This window comes from Athene cunicularia (genome assembly GCF_003259725.1).
Source record: "Athene cunicularia isolate RWA chromosome 2 unlocalized genomic scaffold, athCun1 chr2_part1, whole genome shotgun sequence".
NCBI classification, from domain to species: domain Eukaryota; kingdom Metazoa; phylum Chordata; class Aves; order Strigiformes; family Strigidae; genus Athene; species Athene cunicularia.
In genome coordinates, this window is record NW_020799095.1 from 127,110,169 (window position 1) to 127,132,793 (window position 22,625).

General features: G+C 36.0%; 1 protein-coding gene across 1 annotated transcript in view; it reads left to right on the forward strand.

Annotated features, from left to right (window-relative positions):
- SLC26A7 (solute carrier family 26 member 7) overlaps positions 1 to 22,625 on the forward strand; it is a 70,709-nt gene that overhangs the window by 17,819 nt on the left and 30,265 nt on the right. Inside the window, exons 3-7 of the mRNA XM_026842464.1 lie at positions 1,921 to 2,093; positions 10,432 to 10,596; positions 17,551 to 17,703; positions 19,084 to 19,166; positions 20,774 to 20,921. Of these exons, the coding sequence (XP_026698265.1) occupies positions 1,921 to 2,093; positions 10,432 to 10,596; positions 17,551 to 17,703; positions 19,084 to 19,166; positions 20,774 to 20,921 (722 nt within the window). The remainder of the gene's footprint in view (positions 1 to 1,920; positions 2,094 to 10,431; positions 10,597 to 17,550; positions 17,704 to 19,083; positions 19,167 to 20,773; positions 20,922 to 22,625) is intronic.

Below are 22,625 nucleotides of genomic sequence, written 5' to 3' on the forward strand. Positions count from 1 at the left end.
TTTTTTTTTTTTTTTTAAAAAAAGATAAAACAGGTTTAAAAGAAAAAATAACAATCTGAAAAGCAAAATACCCAAAACTATCCTGAATGTTGCCTGAAAAAAATGTATTATAGGGCCAGATCAAATGTTTATCATGATTCAAGAAAGAAAATGTGATCCAAGAAAAGCCTTCATGGCTCAACAGGAAAACTAAGGGGACTGTCATAAGGAAGAGTTTGGCACTTGAAAAATGGAAAGCTTGATCAAATGAGGTGAGCAGGAAATTAAATGTGGCAGGTCAAACATATGCAGGAAGTTTAGAAGGCTAAAAAAAGGGATTTGAAGAGTGCTATGGAGAGGATGACCAACCGATAGTTAAAGTTTTTTAAATACATCAAAAGCAAGAAACCAGGAAAGAAACTGGTAGGACACCTTTCTGACAAAGGTGTAACAGGGATATTCTGTAACAAGGCCACAGGACTGTCAGGTTGCCAGTGTAATTTCATCTGTCTGTAGGGAATCCTGGGAACTTCAGACCTGTCTTGCACCACTATAGTTACAGACTATAATAAAAAATAAGTTCACTAAAAGATATCTACAATCAGAGTCTGTTGGAGAGGAGTTAATGTGATTACTGTAAAGGAAAATCCTACCTCAGTAACCTCCTAGAGTACTGTATGAGTGTCAGTAAGCACATGGGAAAAGGAAATACTTTGAATATATCAGAATGGTCAAACAGCTACTGATAAGGTTCCACACCAAAGGTTACTAAAGAAACTAAGTTGCCCTTGTGATAGAAAAAAAGTTTTTTTATTAATTATTAGCAGGTTAATGGATAAGAAACAAGAGATAGGACTTATTGGTCATATTTCAGGGTAGAGGTGTCCCTAGTAGGCTCCCGAGGAATTCATGCTTGGAGGTTTACTCTATGAAGGCCAAGGTGAAAGTAGAACTGTATTTACCAGGTTCTGCATCAGTAGAAATTAAGGAGATCTCAATGAAACTGGTGAGAGATCACTTTAAAAGACTTTAAAAATATAGTTTAAAGAAAATAACACAGCAGATGGTGAACTTCTGGAACCTGGTCCCAGAGGACATTGTGGAGGCAGAAGTACAAGCAGGTTGAAACAGAGATTCAACAAATTCATGAATACTAGTCCATAAACAAGATCTAAATGGGCTGGATAAGGATGTACTTCCCTAAAATGACAGCTGTGGGTGCTGGAGGATTATGAGGGAGATGGCCTGCAGAAAATGGCCAGGTTTGTGTGATTTCTGGGTAACATCTTCAATTGTCACAGCAGAAAAGAGAGTACTGGGCAAGGTGGACTATTGGTCAAACATAGTAGGGCATTTCTTATGCTCTTAGAGCTCTGCATGACATGTTTGTGCTTTTAAATATTGAATTATCATCCTTATTTATCTATACGTCATTACACTTGCTTTATCTCTCAGCAAATAAAAATTTCTCTCATAATCTGCCTCCATTTATTAGAGTGGAGGCTGCTGAGATATTGAACATATACATCTGCTGACTATAATGGGCTAGGTACTATGTGTACAGTGTGAATTAATTGCCCTAGAAATTTGAATAATAAACATTTGAGATCCTCAGACAAAAAGCTGTTTCATCACACCCAGAGAGATTTAAAAGGACTTCAGATAACTTGAAATAATTGTGAATTGTTGTGTTTGAACCTCTTTTGTTAACATGTCTAAATGAATATGCTCACCAAAAAAAATCTATAATTCACATATGCAGATTGAATTTTACATAAAGAAATGTATGTTACATAAAAAGATTACCTTAAAAATTGTTCTTAGCATGACAAGAATAGACAAAACAGCACTTTTACTCATAATGGTCAAGTTTTGAAAAAGATACCATGAGTACAGACAGTTACAGAATATTTGGTGACCGATGTCTGGCTTTTTCTATAGGAACTTTTGCTTTAACTTCCTTAATATCTGCCAATGCAGTTGAACGTCTTGTTCCTTCAGTCAGCATTAATTTCACTACAAACAATAATTCAGGAGTTTTGGGCCTATCGGAGTTTGAAATGCAGAGGATTGGAGTTGCAGCAGCAGTTTCTTTTCTAGGAGGAATCATTCAGGTAAGTGGCAAATATATATTCTATATACTACTGATGCATTGCATTTGTGACAGCTATGACTCTTGTAATTTATTTTTTTTTCCACTTCTGTGAGAATAACTGACCATGGGTCTGGATGATGAATGGTGAAACTAATGTGTTTTAAGAATTTGTTTCTCCTTTGTTGTGATGTAGTAATTGCCTGTATACATGCTCCTAGGGTGTTGCAATATGAAGCAAAACCAAATTTAGTCAGCACTGGTATAATATTCAGTCACTGCTGGTGCTCCCTTTTCTTCTCCTTCAGAAACAAAACATGAATCAGCTCCTGGTAAGCACTGACATATTCATGTGTTTTTCTGTTGCTCTTGGCTTGAAGAGAAATACTATACACTATTCAATAACTAAAAACAGTAGGAAAAATCTTTAAATTCTCTTCAGAGCTCACACACCCATCATTAAAGCAAAATAAAGTAATAAACCAGATGTCTTCAAATGGCTCTCCAAAGCTTATTCAAATGATCAGTGGTCTTTTAAATTTTTTCTTTTTTCCTATTCTGACCACAAGTGCCGAGTTCCTTTATCTATTGCCAGTTGCTTAGGTCTTCAAAGAAGCCTCCCCTCTTTTCTTTTAAATATTAAATGGAAGAAATGTTCTGGCACTTGACTTTGCAATGCCTTCCAGGTGTCTGGCCACCTGAAAGAAACCTGAACCCCTGCACTCGGTGTTTTGGATCCCTCTACCATGCAGAGGATGAGCTAAGAATCCCAGAATGAGATCTTCAGTGCCCTGCAAGGTTGACAAGAACTGGGGCATATGCTTATATTAGTCAGTAGGATATATCAAAAAGCATGGTCGTTTCTGTTGCGTTTTTTTCATTCTTTTATTGGTTACAGAATACTTGGGATAGCAGCATGAGAGAAACTTTACCGACAGCATACGGAGTAGAGCTGATGCTGATTGTACCTGCCTGCTACATGTGCTGTCCCATTGCACCAGTGTGTGCAACATAACACTGCATCACGTGCAGGATACTTCTAACAGCAGAGTCCTCTTAGCGGGCACAGAGCTCTTCACATGGGAGCGCTGTGCTCACAGCCTGACTATCTCTTATGTCGTCCCCAGAGAGACTTGAGTGTTAAAGGCCAAAATGCCTCAAGCAGGAACTTGATGCCTGCATTTGATCTAACTTCAAAATCCAACGCAGAAATTTCTTACTTAGCTGCTGCAGAATCCCATTAGGTGTGTAAATCCTCTGGACATCTTACTCTTTCATTCTGAAAAGTTCTGCTTTTTCATATGCCTTCAGCTGCTCCACCTGATTTATCTCAGCCTATGTCCTGTTTAAGCTTGATTGGAATGAGAAGAACTAAAATCCTCTGCCTGCATCTTCAAAGCAGGTCTGATAGGGAACTGTGCCATGTGCATGGACTCTTCTCCCAGGTCAGTAATGCCACTTGCATTAGAGTCATATTAATACAGCAGGTGCTCATAGTGCTGCCACTAGTCCTTTATGCAAGTTTAATGGTTAGAGACCAGATTAAAATACTTATTTCCTAGAGGATTGCTTTAAAGGTACTGATTCATGATATTCAAGTGAAGGTCTGGATCAAGGCTGTGATTAATCTTAGCCATCATCTCAGGTGTTGTTAAGTGTAGGAATCTATGTTTCTCATCATGATTCCAGTCTCCTGGCTAACAGTTGCTGCAATTCCCAGATAAAGTGACAGGGCACATCTTGCTGGTAATGGAGAGCTAAATCATGACCTGCTTCTATTTATCAGACTAAGCTAAAAATTAATGAGTAGCCTGGGATAGATGAGGTACTCAGGGACAAGAAGAAGATGATGTATTTTGGAGCCAGTTTTCTGTTGAAGACATCTTGAAATACAAAGTAGAATTGTCAGTACAGTTGTGACAGTACTTCTCTGGGAAAGGAGCAGACCTCTTCTATGGTGTCTGCCCATAAAACTGTTTCTTTATGCTAAAAAAAAAAAAAAAAAAAAGCAGCAGTGCTGGAACTAGCCACTAATTGCACAAATACAACTGATGCTATGACTATTCCATATCTTGGGTAGCTTCCACAGGAGGGATGAGATGTTCCTCCCCAAACCAGCTGGTTCCTTCTTAGAAAGAGTAGGTAAAGACCTGAACGTCCTTGGCCAGAAAAATGATTTGTTAGTATTTTTCCAGTAGCCTGGCTAAGTAATTAGCAAATAATGTTAAAGAAAAAAAAAAAAAGGAAAAAACACATTAAATAGTGTGTTACAGAGAGAAGGCAAAGGGAAGAGGTATGTTTTTGAGGCGAACAGAGAGAAGGCAAAGGGAAGAGGTATGTTTTTGAGGCGAACTGCTGTTGGCTGATTTGTGTTTTGTGAAGGTCGTGTGCATCTGTGTGTGAGGCAAGCTCTGAGCGGGCTCTGTGAACCTCAGTGCCATCAAAACATGAAATAAGTTGGAATTAGTTTCTGATCATCAGGAGCTCGTGCCATTTGAAATTTTGGGCTTAGCTGCCTAAATTTTTCAAGTAGATTCAGTTTCCTGAGTGTTCATAAAAGAAGGAAGATGTTTAGTTATCTTAAGAGGCATCATGATGAAAATAACGTAGTATTAAACCGAAAAATAAGTAAACATAAAATAAAAACTGTAATTACAAAAGCATTTAATATAATGCATTCAAAGAGACTATTTCATTTTTTAAAGCAGAATAGAAAGTATAGAGCAGATTTTTTTTTGTTTGTTTATGTAAGTGCTAAGCTATAAACAGGGCATGGAAAGCTAATCATGTTCATTGAATTATTCCCTGATATTGAATACCTCAGAGGTATTGACGGGGAGAGGAAATGACAGAATATAACAGATGCCTATGGAATGATTTCATAATTATAACTGGATGATGCCTTTACAGCATCAAAAAATTATCAAAAAGTGCTTTTGGGTAAGATTTTTTTTCCATTAGTATGTTATACATGCAAAAATGCTTGCATTAATATATGTGTCTATAAAAATCCCCAATATACTAAACTGAAATTCAGCATTGAATTTGGTGAATAAATAGAGGAAATCTGATGGCAGTTTAGAGTGACAAAAAAAAAAAAAAAATTGTCCTAGAAAAAATGTAGTGTTCCCTTAAGAACCACAGCACTACAGACTTCAGTTGTGCTGCTCTTCTGTAAATCAGAAATGGCTGGTTACTACATTCCAGTCTTCTACATTTTTATTGGTAAGTTTTTCAGCTGCTGTATTTTACAAACTTACTTATAATTAGTTGCTGATATACAGTATTGGAAAGAAAAAATATTTCTGGTTATCTGGAGGACAGATTTACATGGTATATAATCAATTTGCTTCATAATGAAGGAGCACATTTGAATACGAATTGTGGTTTTGTAAGGCTAATATTCTTGTCCAAAGGTTTGTTTCCCTGTGGGGAAAACTGTGCTGCACTACTCTATGTTATACATAGTCATTTATTAAATACAAACATGAGTCTTAATTATACAGTGACAATCAGGAAAAGAGTTAATTTTTCTTTTACAGTGGAAATAACTTCTTGCAGGGTCATATTCTGTATCTTTAAAAGGACAGCTAGGCTGGGTGGGAGTCCCGGTTTCCACGATTACGGTACAGCATGCTACATGTTAGTCCACAAAGACCACAGAAAGAAGTCTTTTTTGTGTCCTGAAGTGAGGAAAGCTCACTCCACACACCATCAGAAGCTACCAATCACTCTCAAGCAACTCACAGTGAATTTAGGAGCTGTAATTCCAAAGACCAAAAGATCCTAATTATAGTGTCTATCGAAACAGATCAAAACCAGTTTTGAATAGGTGACTCAGTCAAGCTGAACTGTCTGTGACTGACTGTTGGTCTCCAGACAGTCCATAGATGTCTTCACCTTTGCAGCCTTTGATTTTGAGATAACCAATGCAACATACTAAACGAGAGGCTTGCAGTTTGTACTGTTGCCTTCCAAGAGATACTCCCCATGGCTGACTTCGTCTTCTTAGCCCATGCAGCAAAATATCTGAAAGAGTACCCCACTTTTTGATTTAATGGTGAAAAAAACCCATACCTTCCAGAATGTGGAGTTTTGGGGTATTTAAAATTCATTCTCCAAAACTGGATTCATGCAGGAGATAACATTATATTAGCCTTTCAATTACTGTGGACAGAAATTTTGAGATTAGTGATTTCCAAAGTGCCTGTTATGTGATAAAAATTTTTACTGGCCATAAAATTAGTTTGACTACACAGTGAGAGTGGAATTTTAATAATAATAAACTGTGTGTGTTGTCATGGGAAGAAAGTACTGAAAGTGGACAAGAACCAAAAGGGCTTAAATTAATGAACATGGGGGCTTTGATTTTCACAATTACTCATTTCTCCTCTCCTGGCTAAATCCTCATTCTTTTCTTCCACTTCTCAGGGTAAAATTATGGAGCAGTGAAGACAGCTGCAAGGAAAGGTTTCCTTTGCATTATCTTTCTTCCATTCTCAACTTAAGGGTTTATTTTATTTTGTTTTGGTTTTTGTTTTTTGTTTTTTGAGATTGCACCTTCCACCACTTCTGTCTAATCACTTGGTTTTATAATTTGTTTCTATAATCTTTTCTCCTTTACTGTGCATTAATTCAAGGCTGCTTTCCTTCACTTTCTCTTGTGGTTTTTTCCTTTCTATGACAGTTCCTGATTTCATTCAGAAGAATTTAATCAAGACTGCATATCTGGTGAAAACAAAATTAATCTCAGGATAGTTACTTCTTAATGAGCCTTTTAACATAGTGTAATGTACTGAAAAAGCTGCACAAAGAAACTGTAGATATGCACCTTTCAAACCAGTTATTACTGCGATTGTTCTCTCTCTGAAATATTCCTTCATCTCCTACAAATTAAATTTTGAAAAATGAAAAATACATGAAAATTTTTGTCCTTTTACAGTTTAAGAAAAGGCAGTATTCATATAAATAATGAAGGAGAAAACTATTTGCCTTTGGCATTTTCTTGTATGTTTTTTGTTGTTGTTCTGCCACTTCACTGTCAGTTTTCCCTGTAGTTTTTCTGCATCAAGAAGGAAAAAAATCATACAATATATCAGAAAATAAGCTGAGAAACCCACATCACAACCACAGCAAAGATAAAGTAGTTTACTAGAAATTTCTTTAAGAATATTGAACTTTCTACATTTTGATTATTGCTTAGTGGGTGAAAGATTTTATGACATAATGCAATGTGATGCAATCATGAGCTGTCAGCTCAGTTTAGTTTCAAATGGTGTTTATGCAAAAAACAGTGTCAGCCAAGCTGTTGAGCTGGATGTCTGTTCCCAGGCATGGAGGGTTAACTGGAGAGTTGATCTGGGCCTCTATAAATCCTAAAATTATTAAGTACATTTGTCAAGAAATCTCCCATGCAACTAGATTTGGGAGGCTTGTTTCAAAACAAGTTTTTGCCACCTCTTCATCTAAGCAGTTTCTGTATATTGCTCATGTTGCAAGGACAGCAGGAGTTTCCCATACCAGTTTATGCTGAAAATTACACCCTCCTCCCCAGATATTTTCTGTTCTGGTTGCTTCATTGTTAGTTCTTCACCATGGAAGTCATATGGATGCACATTCTATTTATTTAACTATAATGTAAATAAAGAGTAAGATGTAAGTACATGCTGATGAAGCACTGCCATTTTTTCTGGACGTCCTGAGCTACCTTCTGCGGTGAGATACAGGGGACCAGCATAGGCTGCTGCTTGTTTAACTGAGTGGCTACAGAAACTGTCTACCAGAAATTATACTCATGGATTGGATATATTTTACATAACTCATGATTATAAACAATCAATAAAATGTGTGCTTGAAATATATGACCTTTTCGTTACTGCCTGCAAAGCAGGGTGACACCCCCCTAAAATGCTGGAGATTTAAAGTTAAAAAAAAAAAAGAAATGTGAGTGGTGCTGAAGTTGTTAAGTTCTGCATTCATGACATCATTTCTCTGTAATTCACCATAATAGCTTTCTCTGAAATGCCAATATTAGCTAATATTTCTCTGTGATATAATGTGCTTCACGGAATTGTCTCTGTCGTTTTGAATCCACAGCTAAACATCCATCTCATTCTCTGGAAACAGCTGTTACACAGAAATTTCACATCCATACAGTGCAAACTGATCTTAAAAAACAAAAATTCACTAGGGAAGGGAGAGTTTGTTTCTTACTGAACTTTGCTACTGTGAACAATGTTTTAAATGTGTGAATAGGGACACTCAGAACAAACAGCTAAACAAAATATCTGAAGTTAGTAATTAGCGGTTTTAGGCCTGACTTACTAAATTACTACTCACTGAGGGTATAACAGTAATTATCATTGTTGGGGTCCAATCTTGAATGGCAATCAATGTTCTAATTGTAGTACAGAGCCATTCACATGCTATTAGTGGGAAACAGAAAAAAAGTCTCAGATTTAATCTCTCAGATGAAAGAGGAAATTGCTCACTAGAGGTTTTTGTGGTAAAATAAAAGCCACTCAGTTTGGTATTTTTGCTTCTTTTGTGCTATTATACTCATTGCTCACTGCATACAGGTGAGATTTAAGGTGGAAAAAAAAATGATGTTCAGGCATAAAGAACGATAACATTTGGCAATGATTATTTTAGCTTCAGAACAAAACAAAATAAAGAAGGGAAGACTAAGATATATTCCAAAAGGATGACATGGAAAGGTATGGAAGCACAAAATAATCATCTTAGAAAATAAACAACTCTGTGCCAAGAGCATGTACCTTTTCAGGCAGAAGAATAACAAATGCAAAAATTATGGAAGTAAGAAATGGCTTTTTTATCTAATGAATCTGCAGAACTCATTGTAAGAGGAGATAATTAAAATGGAATTTAATATTTTGATATGGATCAGAAAATGATTGTTATGCTAACCACAGTAACATCTGTAGGTGTGCAAGAACCTTTTTCAAAGAATTAAGAGCTGTCAAATTTCATTCTTCAGAGGAAAAGAGTGAATGCAGTCTGGAATAAGGGGGGAGAACACAGTAGTACAGAATGGTACTTTGGGTATTTGTCCTAAACTCCTACAAAGTATCTACAATAGTTCTAGATTCAGCTGTATTCCAGATTCCTGAATTAGAGAGGAATATTATTCTTTCATTATATGCCTGTACTAACTTCTGTAAAAGTTGCAATGAAGCTGAAATAATCTTCAAGGTCAAATATAGTTGAGCCAAAGTCTAGTCTTTTTTTTTTTTTTCTAGCAGAGAAAACCAGTTTCTATATAGGATATTGTTTATGAAATCGGATGTTGAATTTTTCTTCCTGTTTTAAATTTTCAGATTGTGTACAGATATTCTACCTTACGTTCTTTCAAATGTTTCTCAAATGCACAGGAAGTAGATTCTAAAGGTCTTTAAAATAGCTTGCTTTTACTATAACTTTATAAAGTTTGTTCATAGAGAACATAAAACTATATAAACATCCCTGTTTCTTTGTAAAGAAGGTAAGTATTTTTATATTCTCTGTCATCTGAAGCAACTTCTGTTGGTCCCTTGAATACCTGCACAACCAGAAATCTCAGTGTATGAAACTGATGTAACTAGAGATAATGGACAGGTGATATTTGACCTATTTGATATTATGATAATGTAGCATGAGAGCACCAAGTATCACAGCGTATTGAACCGTATGTGCAGGGTCAGTGGGATATCAGGAGGCTAAGGGTCTGTGGGGGGAGCAAAGCGCTTGTGTGGCTGCGTGGGAAGGGAACTCTGATGGTGCAGCAGGCTGAGGCAGGGTAGGGCTCTGCGGGATGATGGAGCTCTCACCATGAGACTCATCTCTCTAGTTTTAGCACCTAATAAATTTGGTAGCTGTTGAAATTACTAACGTTGGGAATCCTGATATCAACATGTTGGCAGCTGGTAAACTGGACCAAGATGTGGCCCTTTGCCTACTCAGGCTGAATAGCAGTGGAGCAGGAATGAGTCTTAATATACCCCCACCTTTAGAGTTGCTTTACTTCATGTTGCTGTGTCGAATTGATGTTTTTAGAGTGTTTAGTGTGCTCACATATTTGAGTAGGAGAGAAAAGCACTGCATGAAGATGGTTTCTCTGAGTCTGCTTTTGTTACTAAACTAATGTTAGAGTCTGGTAAATTAGCAATACGAGTAAGATAATTCAAGTAAACCCACAGAGTTTCAGTGGGTTCCATTTTCAACTAGTTGTCCCTCAAAGGACTTTTGCTTTTTGTATTTATCACATTTATCCTGCAGTTTATTGAAAGGATGCTGGCTCATTGTCCTATCCCCAGGAAGCTGCATTTATTATATCTGATGATACTCATGCCTTTGCCTTTTAGGTAGCGATGTTTATGCTGCAGTTGGGCAGTGCCACTTTCTTGTTAACAGAACCAGTGATAAGCGCAATGACAACAGGAGCAGCTACACATGTTGTGACTTCGCAAGTGAAATACCTACTGGGAATGAAAATGCCATATATATCGGGACCACTGGGGTTTTTTCATGTGAGTTCAGTAAAAGAAATGGATTATTCCATTAGCTAACATTTTCTTAAATAACTATGCTATTTGGCTATGTAGAAGTGTAAGAAATTTGTTATGCATGTCTGTGAATGAACAGAAGGTGTAATACCAAAACCTTCATCTTTCTAGGTCTGTTTTGTAAGAACAGATTAGGAAAACTTGATGAAGAATTAGCAGGAATGGGTCCTCTTTTGGAAGGATACAGTAATAAATTTAAAATATGTGTGTTACATCCATTTATTATCCTGAGCAATTACACACTTGTACAGGGAGGGTTAACTCTTTCTGGATCAACATGTAGGAGGGGTACATCCTATTATCATTCTCATCGTATTTTCTTCACATTTTGAAGAATGAAACCTGACCACCATTGTGGTAAAAGGAAAATTAACCATGATTTGTAGATCTGCTATGCAAAAATTACTCTAGATATGTTACGTATTGCTTTATGATATGCTATTACTTTGCCATAAACACAGCAAGTGTATGGCTTTAAGGTAATTTTTATAAAATGCACACAGCCTTTCATAGAATTTCATGGTTACTTCCTTTGGAAAGTAGATATTGTTGGCTGAAACCTTAAAGGGCAAAGTTCTATAATCTTATTGCATAAAAGATATGAGAACATATTCTTTATGGTAACTTATTCCAGTAAACCCTGAATTTAAGTGCTATGGAGCATAATCTCTTGGCAGAAGTATTAGTAGTATTACAATAGTATCTGTCAAAATATTTTGATCATCATAAAAATTTATTTACTTCCTGAGGTGATATTTACATTACACTGATAGCAATAAATGAATCGATTACCAGATGAAGTGAGGCTTCATCTAGTTAGTCACTATATTAAGACACTTTATTTAAAAGCACTGACTATATTTTCTTGCACTGCTCTGCAAGTGCTATTTCCTATTATTTTTGGAAATTTGTTAATGTGAACTCTGGGATAAGAAGATGTTGCTTTTTAGAATGTTATTTCATAGTATTTTATAAATTTGCTAACATTTTGCATGGATAATCCATTGGTAAATTTTTTCCAGGACCAATCTATTAATGAGAATTAGGGACATGTAATAAACAGGTGTGATTTATCTGTAGGGACGTAACTAAAAGTGTCAGCTATTTTTATGAGTTGTCAGTTGGCCTGTGAGACTGTTACAAATGATTCATCATATATTAAAATATTCTTTAATTCTTCAAAAACCTTTTCATAAATACTTCTTAATATAAAATGTGACAAGAATCTTTTTCGTGGCGTTTCTGTGGAGACTATACTTACATATAGGAATATTGTCATCTTGTAGAGGTGACTGGTGTTAATTACCACAGCCAAGACATAATCAAAATACACATTATGAGCAATAATAAAGAACAGCAGTGATATTTCCACGTTGGTGTGCTGATGATATCATAAATGAGGTCATTCGAATGCTTTGAAAGTAACCTATTCCCTTATCCCTTGTATTTTTTAATGTATCTGAAACAAGTTTTGCCCTTCACTTCACTTTAAAAATCAAACACCTTTGAACATTTTCCAAAGAAAATTTTTCCTGATATTTTAAGGTTCTGAATTGCTCTTTAGAATTGTGTGAAAACAAATGAACAAACAAAAACAGCTCTGTACAACTTAAAAGAATAATTAAAAAGTATCCATATTTAGAAAGGACAATTTTACCATACAGATATTTTAAAAGGTTTCTGGTATCCATTTAGACTAATGGGTTGCTTTAAGCAGGTCCAATGTCTCAGTCAGATACACCAGATTAAGATTTTAACATTCCCCCCCCCCTCTGGTGGTAGTTTGATATGAAAATTATACTAATTAGATATCTGTTAATGTGCATATGTGCACATGCGAGTGAAAGGCAAATTTGGCACGTCTTTCTAGACACATTCTTTACTGCAAATTTTTGAAACCCTAAGACTGGTATTTTTTGCTTACTTTTTTTTTTAATTTCTCCACTCCAAAACACCTCCCACTCACAAAGCCAATTGCTTCGCCTCAGGCAGCCTTTGGGTTGGCAAAGCAAGAATAAGAATGTTTAATAAAGTGTGATAGGGGAGTTGAAAGTAAAGCAAGCCAGTGAAATGAATTCTTTATAGAAAGTGAGATCATGATTAAATATGTAAAAACGAACTTTGCATATGGAGAACAAATCTACTACACTGGCACTGAGCCTCTGGGATTTTTGTGTTTACAAAGAGTTTATGTAATTTATTAAATTTGCAACTGAGCTGCACATTGCAGCATCAATTTGCATTTTGTGAATGGGAAAGGCAAGGTGAACGTGAAGAGAAAAATGGTGAAGGAAGACTACATGTGAGATCTAATTTTTACTACAGACAAGAAGAACATCATCAAGTTTTGCTTGGTATCTGAAAACAGAAAAACGTGTCTGTATTTGCCTTTTATCTGTGTGTAGATATATTTATCCTTCCACGAGTTTCTGAGAAAATGCAGCACTGCAAAATGAACTGCAACGTAACAAACCCAATTTACAAAAGGGGTTTTTTTTTTGTGGTTGTGTTGCAAGTTTGTTGCAAAATCCTTGTGGCTGTGCTGCAATTAGCTGAAAAAAACCTTCATGTTCCCATTATCAGTCCTTTTTTTCCCTTTTATTTCCAGTTTGTTCTCTATACAGTTCATAGTAGTTGCCTGTACTTTTTTCTCACAGTGTTTTGTTCAAGAAACAGCAGAATGAAACATTTTTGAAAATGCAATGAGGTCATCTACTCTTAAGCTGTATTGTTTTAACTAATATGTTCCTTTAATTCTTTTGTTTGCTTCAGCCTCATTTTAGAACTAATATTTTGGGTTTTCATGTATACGTTAAAACAGAAGAACTCAGAGAATTTCATTAATACATCAGAATACATACACTTTCTAGAATATAAACCATTACAGGGTTCATTATTTCCCTATGAAAGTATGTGAAAATATAGTGGCACTCAAAGCCATTAATCTCCCATGAGAATAAGGACATTCATTGTATTCAGTGTGCAAAGTTAGAATATTGGTTTTTTTTCACTTATGTACAAATTTGCATCAATTGCCAAAGTTCACTGATTCCTCATAATATTGCTGAATCATTTCCATTAAAAATCCTTACACAAAACTAGCAATAAAAATAAAAAACAAATTACAAATGGATCAATATATCATTGCTGTATTTTTAAATTTTGTTAATTATGACATGTTACGAATTATATAATAATTATTAATAATAATTATTATTAATTCTATAATGACACAAAAACCGGCTTTGTACACTGCAATATCAAGCTAAATTCTGCTACAGAATTTCTAAATTATTTCAGTAAGTGCATCATCAACATATGTAAAATACTGAATTAGTAATATTTGTGATGAAAACATTTATAAATATTTCTTTTGCATCAGGTGCCAGTGCTATTACAAACTTCACCTTTAGGTGCTTACATTTAGGATTTACACTTTCAGCTCATATAAGTACAGTAACTGCCTGGACAGTCTAACATGTGAACTGTATAGTATAGAGTGATGGCTAATGTGTGATAACGACATTCATGTGTAAGAGCCACATGCTCTTTCTTTCTGAAGAACCTGTGAGTGGCTTGTGAAATGGTCATATCATCAAATGGGTGTGTTTAGGTTATCAGAGAATGGTTACCTGGGAACAGACTAGTCAGTGGAAGTTCTTCAGTCTGTTGTAGTAATTGATTTAATATTTATATATTACTGTCAGAATAGTTTCGGTGTACTACAGACACTCTGAGGATAGGGCTGCTGGTGCTACTGAATTTATATGAGCTCTGAAGCATTAGTAGTCTCATTCTTTTTCATTTATTGGCTGATGTAGGCTACATACTGAAGGGCATGATTTGAAGAGAAAGACCAAAGAATACATTAGGAAGTCCATATAAAGTGTTTGTTGCAAATTCTGAAAAAGATGTGATGAAGATCTACAAGATTTGGCTATGTATTTTAAAAATTAAATAGAAGCTTTTTTTTTTTAAGTCAATTTGCAAAGAAAGACAGAAATTCTACAAGCTTAAGCATATTTCTTTTTAAACTTTTATTAAAATTATATTTATTCACCCAATCTTATGTTTCATTTTGTCTAGGAAAATCAAATTAAATGTCATAAACACAGAAAACTAATGCTGACACTTCAACTCGACACTGTTCATTCCAAAATAAGCTCACATCTCTTTGACTTTGACAATTAGGAATCAAATCAATTTTCCCCCTTTTCTTACCACTTCACCTTAGATCTAGCTCAGCATTTGGTGAGTTTGTGGGCACAGTTTGCAGTATAGTTTTCCAGATTGCCTCATGTTGTCCTAATTAATCACAGCTTCTGCTTTGGCACTGAGCCAAGTCCTGTGCTCTCTTGAAAATGTGTTCTTGGAAAATTATGGGTACAGAGACTAGTCCCTAGACACTCAAGACACAATCCACATATTGTCTGATTACAGTGGGGCAATACGTGGTTAAAAACTGTGGTTTGATTACCATTCTTCATATTTATGACATATATAGATCATGTTATTTAACAAGTTGATTTTAAAATGTTTTCTTGTGTTCCGAGAAACATTTGTGCTGGGTTATGCTGTGTATCCTTAATCAAAAGTCCAAGGGCTAGATTTCAAAGGACTGGACTAAATTTTTCTCTTTATGAGGAAAATTACATTTTGTGCCTTTTTATGGGAACATTTTTATTTTTTTAAAAAAAATCTGTTTTTTCTCATAAATTATGAAAATATTCTTAGAAAGTATGAGAGAGGAATAATCAGGAAGTTATTTTAATTTAATCATTCTTTAAAATGAGCATCTTTCCTCAAGGAGTGACAGAATCAGGTCAGTAAAAAATAATTTTGTCATCATATTGACCACCTTTCTGCTAGAACAGTGGTCTTTTCTGAGATAATTTTTTCTAGTACTTTTTCCTGTCCAATATAAATATATGTATTTAGGCTCCAAACTGTCAGACCTTGTTAATATTATACATGTATTTGAGAATAGGTTCTCTGGGCAGAAAATGATTAATCTTTATTTTGATAAAAATACAGGTGTTACTTTTCATTTATTTTAGTGGTTGTCTTCGTCATTGCCAGAGAAAAAAACCTTTTTAAAAATATTTTTATTATTTCAAGCCTCTGTTGCTTGATTTTATTATCCTTTATGTTGTGGTTTAAGAAGTTACTTGTGATGCAGTCTAGATCTACATCCTAGATTTAACTCACGTTCTCTCTATGGTTTACATTTCGGGCTACACAATAGTTCCTAGAATATAAATGCAGATTTCAAAGGACTGAGGGTACCTTGTTTTTTTTTATCCTGCAGCTTTAGTAATAGGTATTATATTCTTTTTCATGCTTCTCTGTTCCTCCAGGAAATAGACTATTCCTTTTATTCATGAGACCTGAAAATAACTTGTGATAAGGATCTGATTATTTGTTTATCAGGACAGAAGTTCCCTCTATCTTTCTGCACCCCTTCTAACCATTCCAGTAAACTTGTAAATTTTTTCATTACTTTCAGTTAATCTGTTATCATACTGATTTATGCCTCATTTTCTGGACCCTCAAATTCAGAGTAGAACTGGAATTACAGTTCACTCTGTCATCTGTGCTGGTGTGAAGGGAACTGCATTCTCCTGAACGAAATCCTGATGAATACACTGTATTTATCATCAAAGATCCCCGTTACCCATCACCCATAGTCATTCTATTTTTATTCTGTATTTCTTTTCCACATGTTCCTTATATTCAGCACCATATTTCCTTTCTTCATCATAGACCCAAGTGTATTTTTCTACCCATGTTGTACCACACCTTAACCTTTGAAAATCTGAAGGCCTCCCATTTGCAGCTCCATAGATCTGCTTCAGTCTCCTCTTCCTCTTTTAGCACTGTCATCTGCCTCTCACATGCAGTGATGTAGCCATTCCCCAACATCCCAGAGCCTGCGGCAGCAGGACTTGGAACCTCGTGGCCCAGCAAGCCCCACCACTTGCACCCTTGCACCTGTAACTCCTGCACCTTGCTGTGGAGTTTCGCCCGGAAAGCACTTGCCACCGATGTCTGATTCACTCCTCCATTCATTACTCTTTTTACCTCTTGCTTTGCCGCTTTTAAGTTTATGCTAAGGAAAGAAACAGGGCTTAGTAGAGAACATTAGTTATTTAAATAGCCAATAATTGACAGCTGATTAGTATGTGGAGCATTCAGACCTGATCACAGCATGCTCCATGGAACACTTTGTGTAATGGGCAAAAGCAACCAAGAGGGGACTGAGTGTGCCCTGCTGAAGCTATACAGTTCCTCTGGAAAAATATATGGATGGATCCCCTTGTGCCCTGGAGAGGATGTCCTGAAGAGGATGCTCATCCAAGAAGATTCCTGCTGCTTCTCCAGTCACTACTGCATTTTTCTTTCTTTTGTTCTTCCTTTCTCTCCTCTTTCTCCTTCCTTTCCGTCTTTTAGAGTTTTTCCTCAGAAGTAACTTTTCCTATTAGAATTGATAGATATTATGAGCTATGGACACTAGAACTATGGAAAATAAATCTTCATGCATGGAAGCGCATCTCAACATTTTTGTGCAATGTTCACTTATCACACTGGATTTAATAAGGCTGAATAAGGAAAGGATACATATCACATATACTGTAAATTTCTCGTTTGCTTCTACCAATAGAAAACTGTAATTCGTATGTATGAATATTTGCTGCATTTTCTGAGTTTTCAAGCACCCATAGTAATAGTAAATTGGTGATTTTCTTCCTGGCAAAATCTTAAGTGTAGGTCAGTTTGTCCGATGACTCCGGTCCTGTAGTATTGATTCAGCTCTCACAGATTATTTAAGATGTGTGAATTTGTGTAGAATATGCCATGGCATGTAACCCAAAATGATGTACTTTTTGATATGTGATTGTGATTTGCCGTTCACTGTAGATTTATGCCTACATTTTTGAGAATATCAGATCAGTTCAGTTGGAGGCTTTACTTCTCTCCCTGCTGAGCATTGTGGTGCTTGTACTTGTAAAAGAACTGAATGAGAAATTTCAGAGAAACATTAAAGTTGTTCTTCCCATCGATCTAGTTTTGGTAAGTACAAAATTGAATATCGGACTTTTTGCTTACAAAGCTTTCAGTGGTTCAACTAATCTGCTGAAGTTTACTGTGTTGTCTATACTGACCCACAGCCACACCTGCCACTTATTAAATGGATAGCTAATTTTCATGACCGTATGTTAAATGTAAGAACAGGAAAGAGTTTGGCTAAATAATTAAGAAGTGACATACGTTCCCAATTTGTATAATATTTTTCATGTGTTTACTACTTTTTACATAATCACAAGAATATGAAGCCTAGAATGTTCAAGTGTAAGAAGTTTGAAATAGAAAATGAAAAGTACCTGGCACATTGTAACTCCAGGCAAGTCTTGTGCTGTGTAGCTGTGGCTTAGCTGTTGCTTGTTCTTTATCTGCAACAAAGTTAAATAGCTATGCTATTTCTTTCTGTAATTTTACTTACTGTTTTCCTTTCAGATGGCATAGGCTAAATTAAAATTAGCTTTCACATTTTAAATCCCTGATTTAAGGATTAAGGTGTAGTCAAACAATAAGCAGCAAGACAGAAGGTTTCTGTTTTACTCTAGACCTCTAAAAGAAAATTTAAAAAATGAAGGTGCTTTTCAGAGTGGATCATTACAATTACTCTTCTTTTGTTGGAAAAAAATATTTACAGAAGTATGATTTTTCTTGGGCAAAATGCTGGAAAAGAAGGTTGTGTTGTTCTAGTCTCTGGTCTAAGATCTGTTTCTGTGTTAAATTTAAACAATACTGAATAAAATGTTCCAGCCAACTGAGGATCATAGACTAGAACCTGTACTTGTTCTGCTGGAATTTGTGTGTCCATCTCATAAAAAGTATGGGAAGTGAATGTGAACATCCCCAGAGCTAAACTTTCCACTCTCTCAAGCAAGATTTATACCTGCTGGAACATAAAAATGAGAGGCAGCCAGATCTTCCGCTGTGTTTTGTGTCGAAGTTGACAGAGAACATCAACTGAGTCAGACCCCTCAGGACAGCCTAAATTACGAATTTTTTTTAAGCTGCTCATGTGAATGGCAGTGGTTTGGGGTGCGTGGTGCATAAAGGCAGTTTGAACACTGGTTGGCAAGGTTCCTGAGGCTTTACAGAGACTTGTACAGATCCCATTCATTAACATAGAACGTACAAACTCCACTACAGTCCTTGTTCAGCTATCTTTTCTAAACTCATTATTGTGTCCAGATCGTGGTTTCTTCTGACTCTCTTCCACATTTGCAAAAATTTTCATAATAATACTTCCCTGTCTTACTGGATTTATCTAAGGATAAATGCATGAACACTGTCATGTGCTTAGGTATGGCGATAATAGGGACCATGTGAGAAGCTAAAAGCAATAGAAACATAACATCTTTTTCTGTGTTGAATCAATAGATAATTGCTACATCCATTGCTTGCTACTATGCTGATATGGAATACGTGTACGGGCTAGAAGTTGTGGGACATATTCCTGAAGGGTAATGTGTTTTTTATTAGCTTGTGGCTTTTAAATGTGTTTGCTTCTGAGAACAGTCTCTGAAGAGTTCGAAGTAGTTTTCTGAAATAAGATATGACAAAAATAGATTATGTTCATTTCCAACCTCCTCAAATTCTTTCTCACAATTCAACCTCATGTTTACAAGATATATCTGTATAGAGATCATAATTAAAATGCAGGCTTTCCTGCATATTTTCATAGCTTTTTTATTACTTTATGGAATAAAAACTAGGTACTGATGATGTTTGATGGATGTATAACAGGAGGGCAGAGCACTCTATGAGATTATTGCAACCTGCTTTTTGAGGGTTGCCCTTGGTTGTTGTAGCAGAAAGGACTTGTGATGAGATAAGGTTTGTAGATTACTACACTTTGTACTTCTCCACTCACTTATATAGTAATTTTAAAAAATGTGGTTTCTGAGGAATTGTAAACGATTTAGATATGCTTAATCTAGAAAATAGCATTCTGTCTATTGATATTCTGACTATTGATATTCTGATATTGAGATTCTCACTTTCTCCATGACCTTGAAGAGAAGGAAAAAAAATCAGTACAATTAGCTGCAAAGAGAAATTATATTAGATGTCAATGTTCAAACTCTGAGGTCTGGTAAGGAATAGCACAGCTGTTCTGTATTCTCCTCTTTGGAAATTGCAAGGCTTCCCTAAATTTCACAAAGTACAAGTCCAATACAGCATGAGTGCATGTGTGGGAGCTTGCACTGTTAGAAATAAAATAAAGTTGCTGAGAAATACAATAGTTTTTAAGTATTTATGGCATGCTATTACATGCTATGTATCTGAGATTAAAACAGGGCTAAGTGTGTCCTTTCAATATGCGTTATGCACAGTTAAATTGTATTCATGAAGCTTTAATTAGGAGCCTAATTTCTGTCTAACCTTGTATGAGAAGATTCTGTAGTGTTGAAAAACAGAAGCAAAGCTGGGATCATTCCTATGTATTTTAAGGTATTTACCTGAAATATTTAAGTGCCTTGTCAGGGGAGAGCGTTAGAAACAAATTGGCTTTTAGGCATAGTGATTTGTGTTGTGGAGAGACCGAAGCCTTTATGTGAACTACAGAGACAATCTGGGCTGGTTTGGTTCTTAACTGAGGCATTTCATTCCAGTTCCCATTAGAAGGTCTCCATTAGATGGAATAAATGTCCATCATGTCCATAACCTACATGCATACTAAATCGTTTAAAAGTTTTAAATTAAGCATTGCAGGAAAGCCAACGATAAAAAAGAAAAAATATACAGCAGAGTCTCTTTTACTGAGCATTACAAAATAGGGAAAAAACGTTGCTGATTTCTTCTGTCGGTGAAGGAGATAATTTATAATTTCTCAAATTGAAGTCTGTAAATAGAATACTACATCTGAAACTGTTTCATCTTCTTCTGCAAATTCTCTGAAATTCCCCACAGATCCTACTAGTCTAAAATATTGAAAAATGTCACCTTAGAAGTATTACAAAAATTATCTGTGTATGCAAAGATTGTTTCTCTTGTATCTTCATGAATTACCAATATATTGAGGCTATGTATCAGGCTTTGCAAAAGAGACTGTCTTTATTTTTTATAGATTACCATCACCGAAAACACCACCCATGAATGTCCTGCCTGAAGTAGTCACTGAAGCTTTCGGAGTAGCACTGGTTGGTTATGTAGCATCATTGGCTCTTGCCCAAGGCTCTGCTAAAAAGTTTAAATACACTGTGGATGACAACCAGGTAAAGCTCTTTCTCCTTACTGTCAGTAAGATTTGAAATTGCTTCACCACTTTGGAAATTTATTCTAGATGAATGCCCAGTAGGAAAGGGTATGCTCCATATGACAACCTGAGGTCTTCCAGTGATTACAGTAAACTCAAATCTAGTCCAAACTATCTCTGCAGAATGCCCTAGGTGGTTGAGCTGCTTCTTTTGGGGAAGCACATTCTTCAAGGATAGTCTTGTAGTTTGCATTTGGTGCAGCATTTGAGAGTTAATGAGTTTTCCAATGCTGTAAGATTAGACAGCTTCTCCTCTGGCAGCTGAGCTGTTAAAGACAAGCTGAGATGGTAAATCAGACAATGACTAAAGAAACAAAGCAGTTCTAAAAACAAACCATGTATTTACAGCCCCAGGACTTATCTGACATTATAAAATGAAGTTTATGCAAAGTAGGTCTCATCCAAAATTTGTGTAAAAGAAGCAGTATGGGTTCAGAGAGTGCTACCAAATCTGCAGCCATAGGAGCTTTCTATGTAGAGTTCCACTTTACAGTGGACATCCTTAAATAAAAGTGGGATGTTACTTTCTGTACTACCCCACTGATCATCGTGGTAGGTGGGTAAGTCCAAGCTAATTGTAGATCCATGGAGACAATAATTCAAGCACTGTGGTAAGAAACACTCAATTTTAGATAACTGACAAGAGTGCTGATTGATGAAAAAGCTGCCTTCACCTTTCTCTTAAGTGGTTTAAGATGAATGACATAAAGTTGAATGAGTAGTTGGTTTTGCAGCTGGAGGTCTATTTGAACACCTTCCTAGACAGGTCAGTCTTGCTACATCAGCTCTTGTCCTTTACAGCTCTTATGTCACTGGGAAATATGGTGGGAATGTTCTTTTCTACTTAGGTCTCGAAAATATTTTTCAGAGTGAATATATTGGGCCATGAATTTCTGTTGATCCTTCAGAGCCATGTTTTCTAGGGAGCAGAGGGAAAATGCTTTGAGCTTAATACAGGTCAGATTTCAGGGCGATGTGTCTCAAGGGAGCTAAATGTTCTTTGTCTCAAGGGAGCTAAATGAGCACAGCAACCTGTATGTCTTTCTGTGCCTTTGGAAATCTTGTAGCTTACACATTACTGAGGTGTTGGAAATTATGTGTATGTCTGCACCAAATCATGGAGCAAAAGAGCAAAACCTCTATGAGAACAGAGACTACAATGGCAGCAGAGTGGTGTAGCTGTATTGCATTCAGGGGCCAGGCATAGTGCTCTGCATGGTAGCACGTGGGTGTGTGAGGCTGTGTGGGGAGCTTTAAGGTGGTTCTGTCCTGTGTTTTGAAGACAAATTTATGATTAGGTGTTGGCCTGGCTGCATACAATAGCATTTGTATCCTAAGCACTTCTAGCAGTACTGAAGTCTTTTCTTACACATGGCCCTCAGCAGACAAATGAGCTCCTTACAGTCTGGGGAAGAAGACTTATGCTAGGCAGCCAAGTTGGGGCACTTTCTTAGAGAACACTGTTCAGCTGTACAGGGTGGTTTCTCCACTTTTTCTTCTATAAATCTTTGTTCAGACATGTCTGCATTTTGGGTGTAAATAAACACCAAATACATTTGTAATGAAAGACAGCATGCAGATAGTATTGCTACCATACTTCACTTTCACTAAAGCATGCTCTAAAAAAAAAAAAAAAAAAAAAAAAAAAAAATCAGTGGCTGTC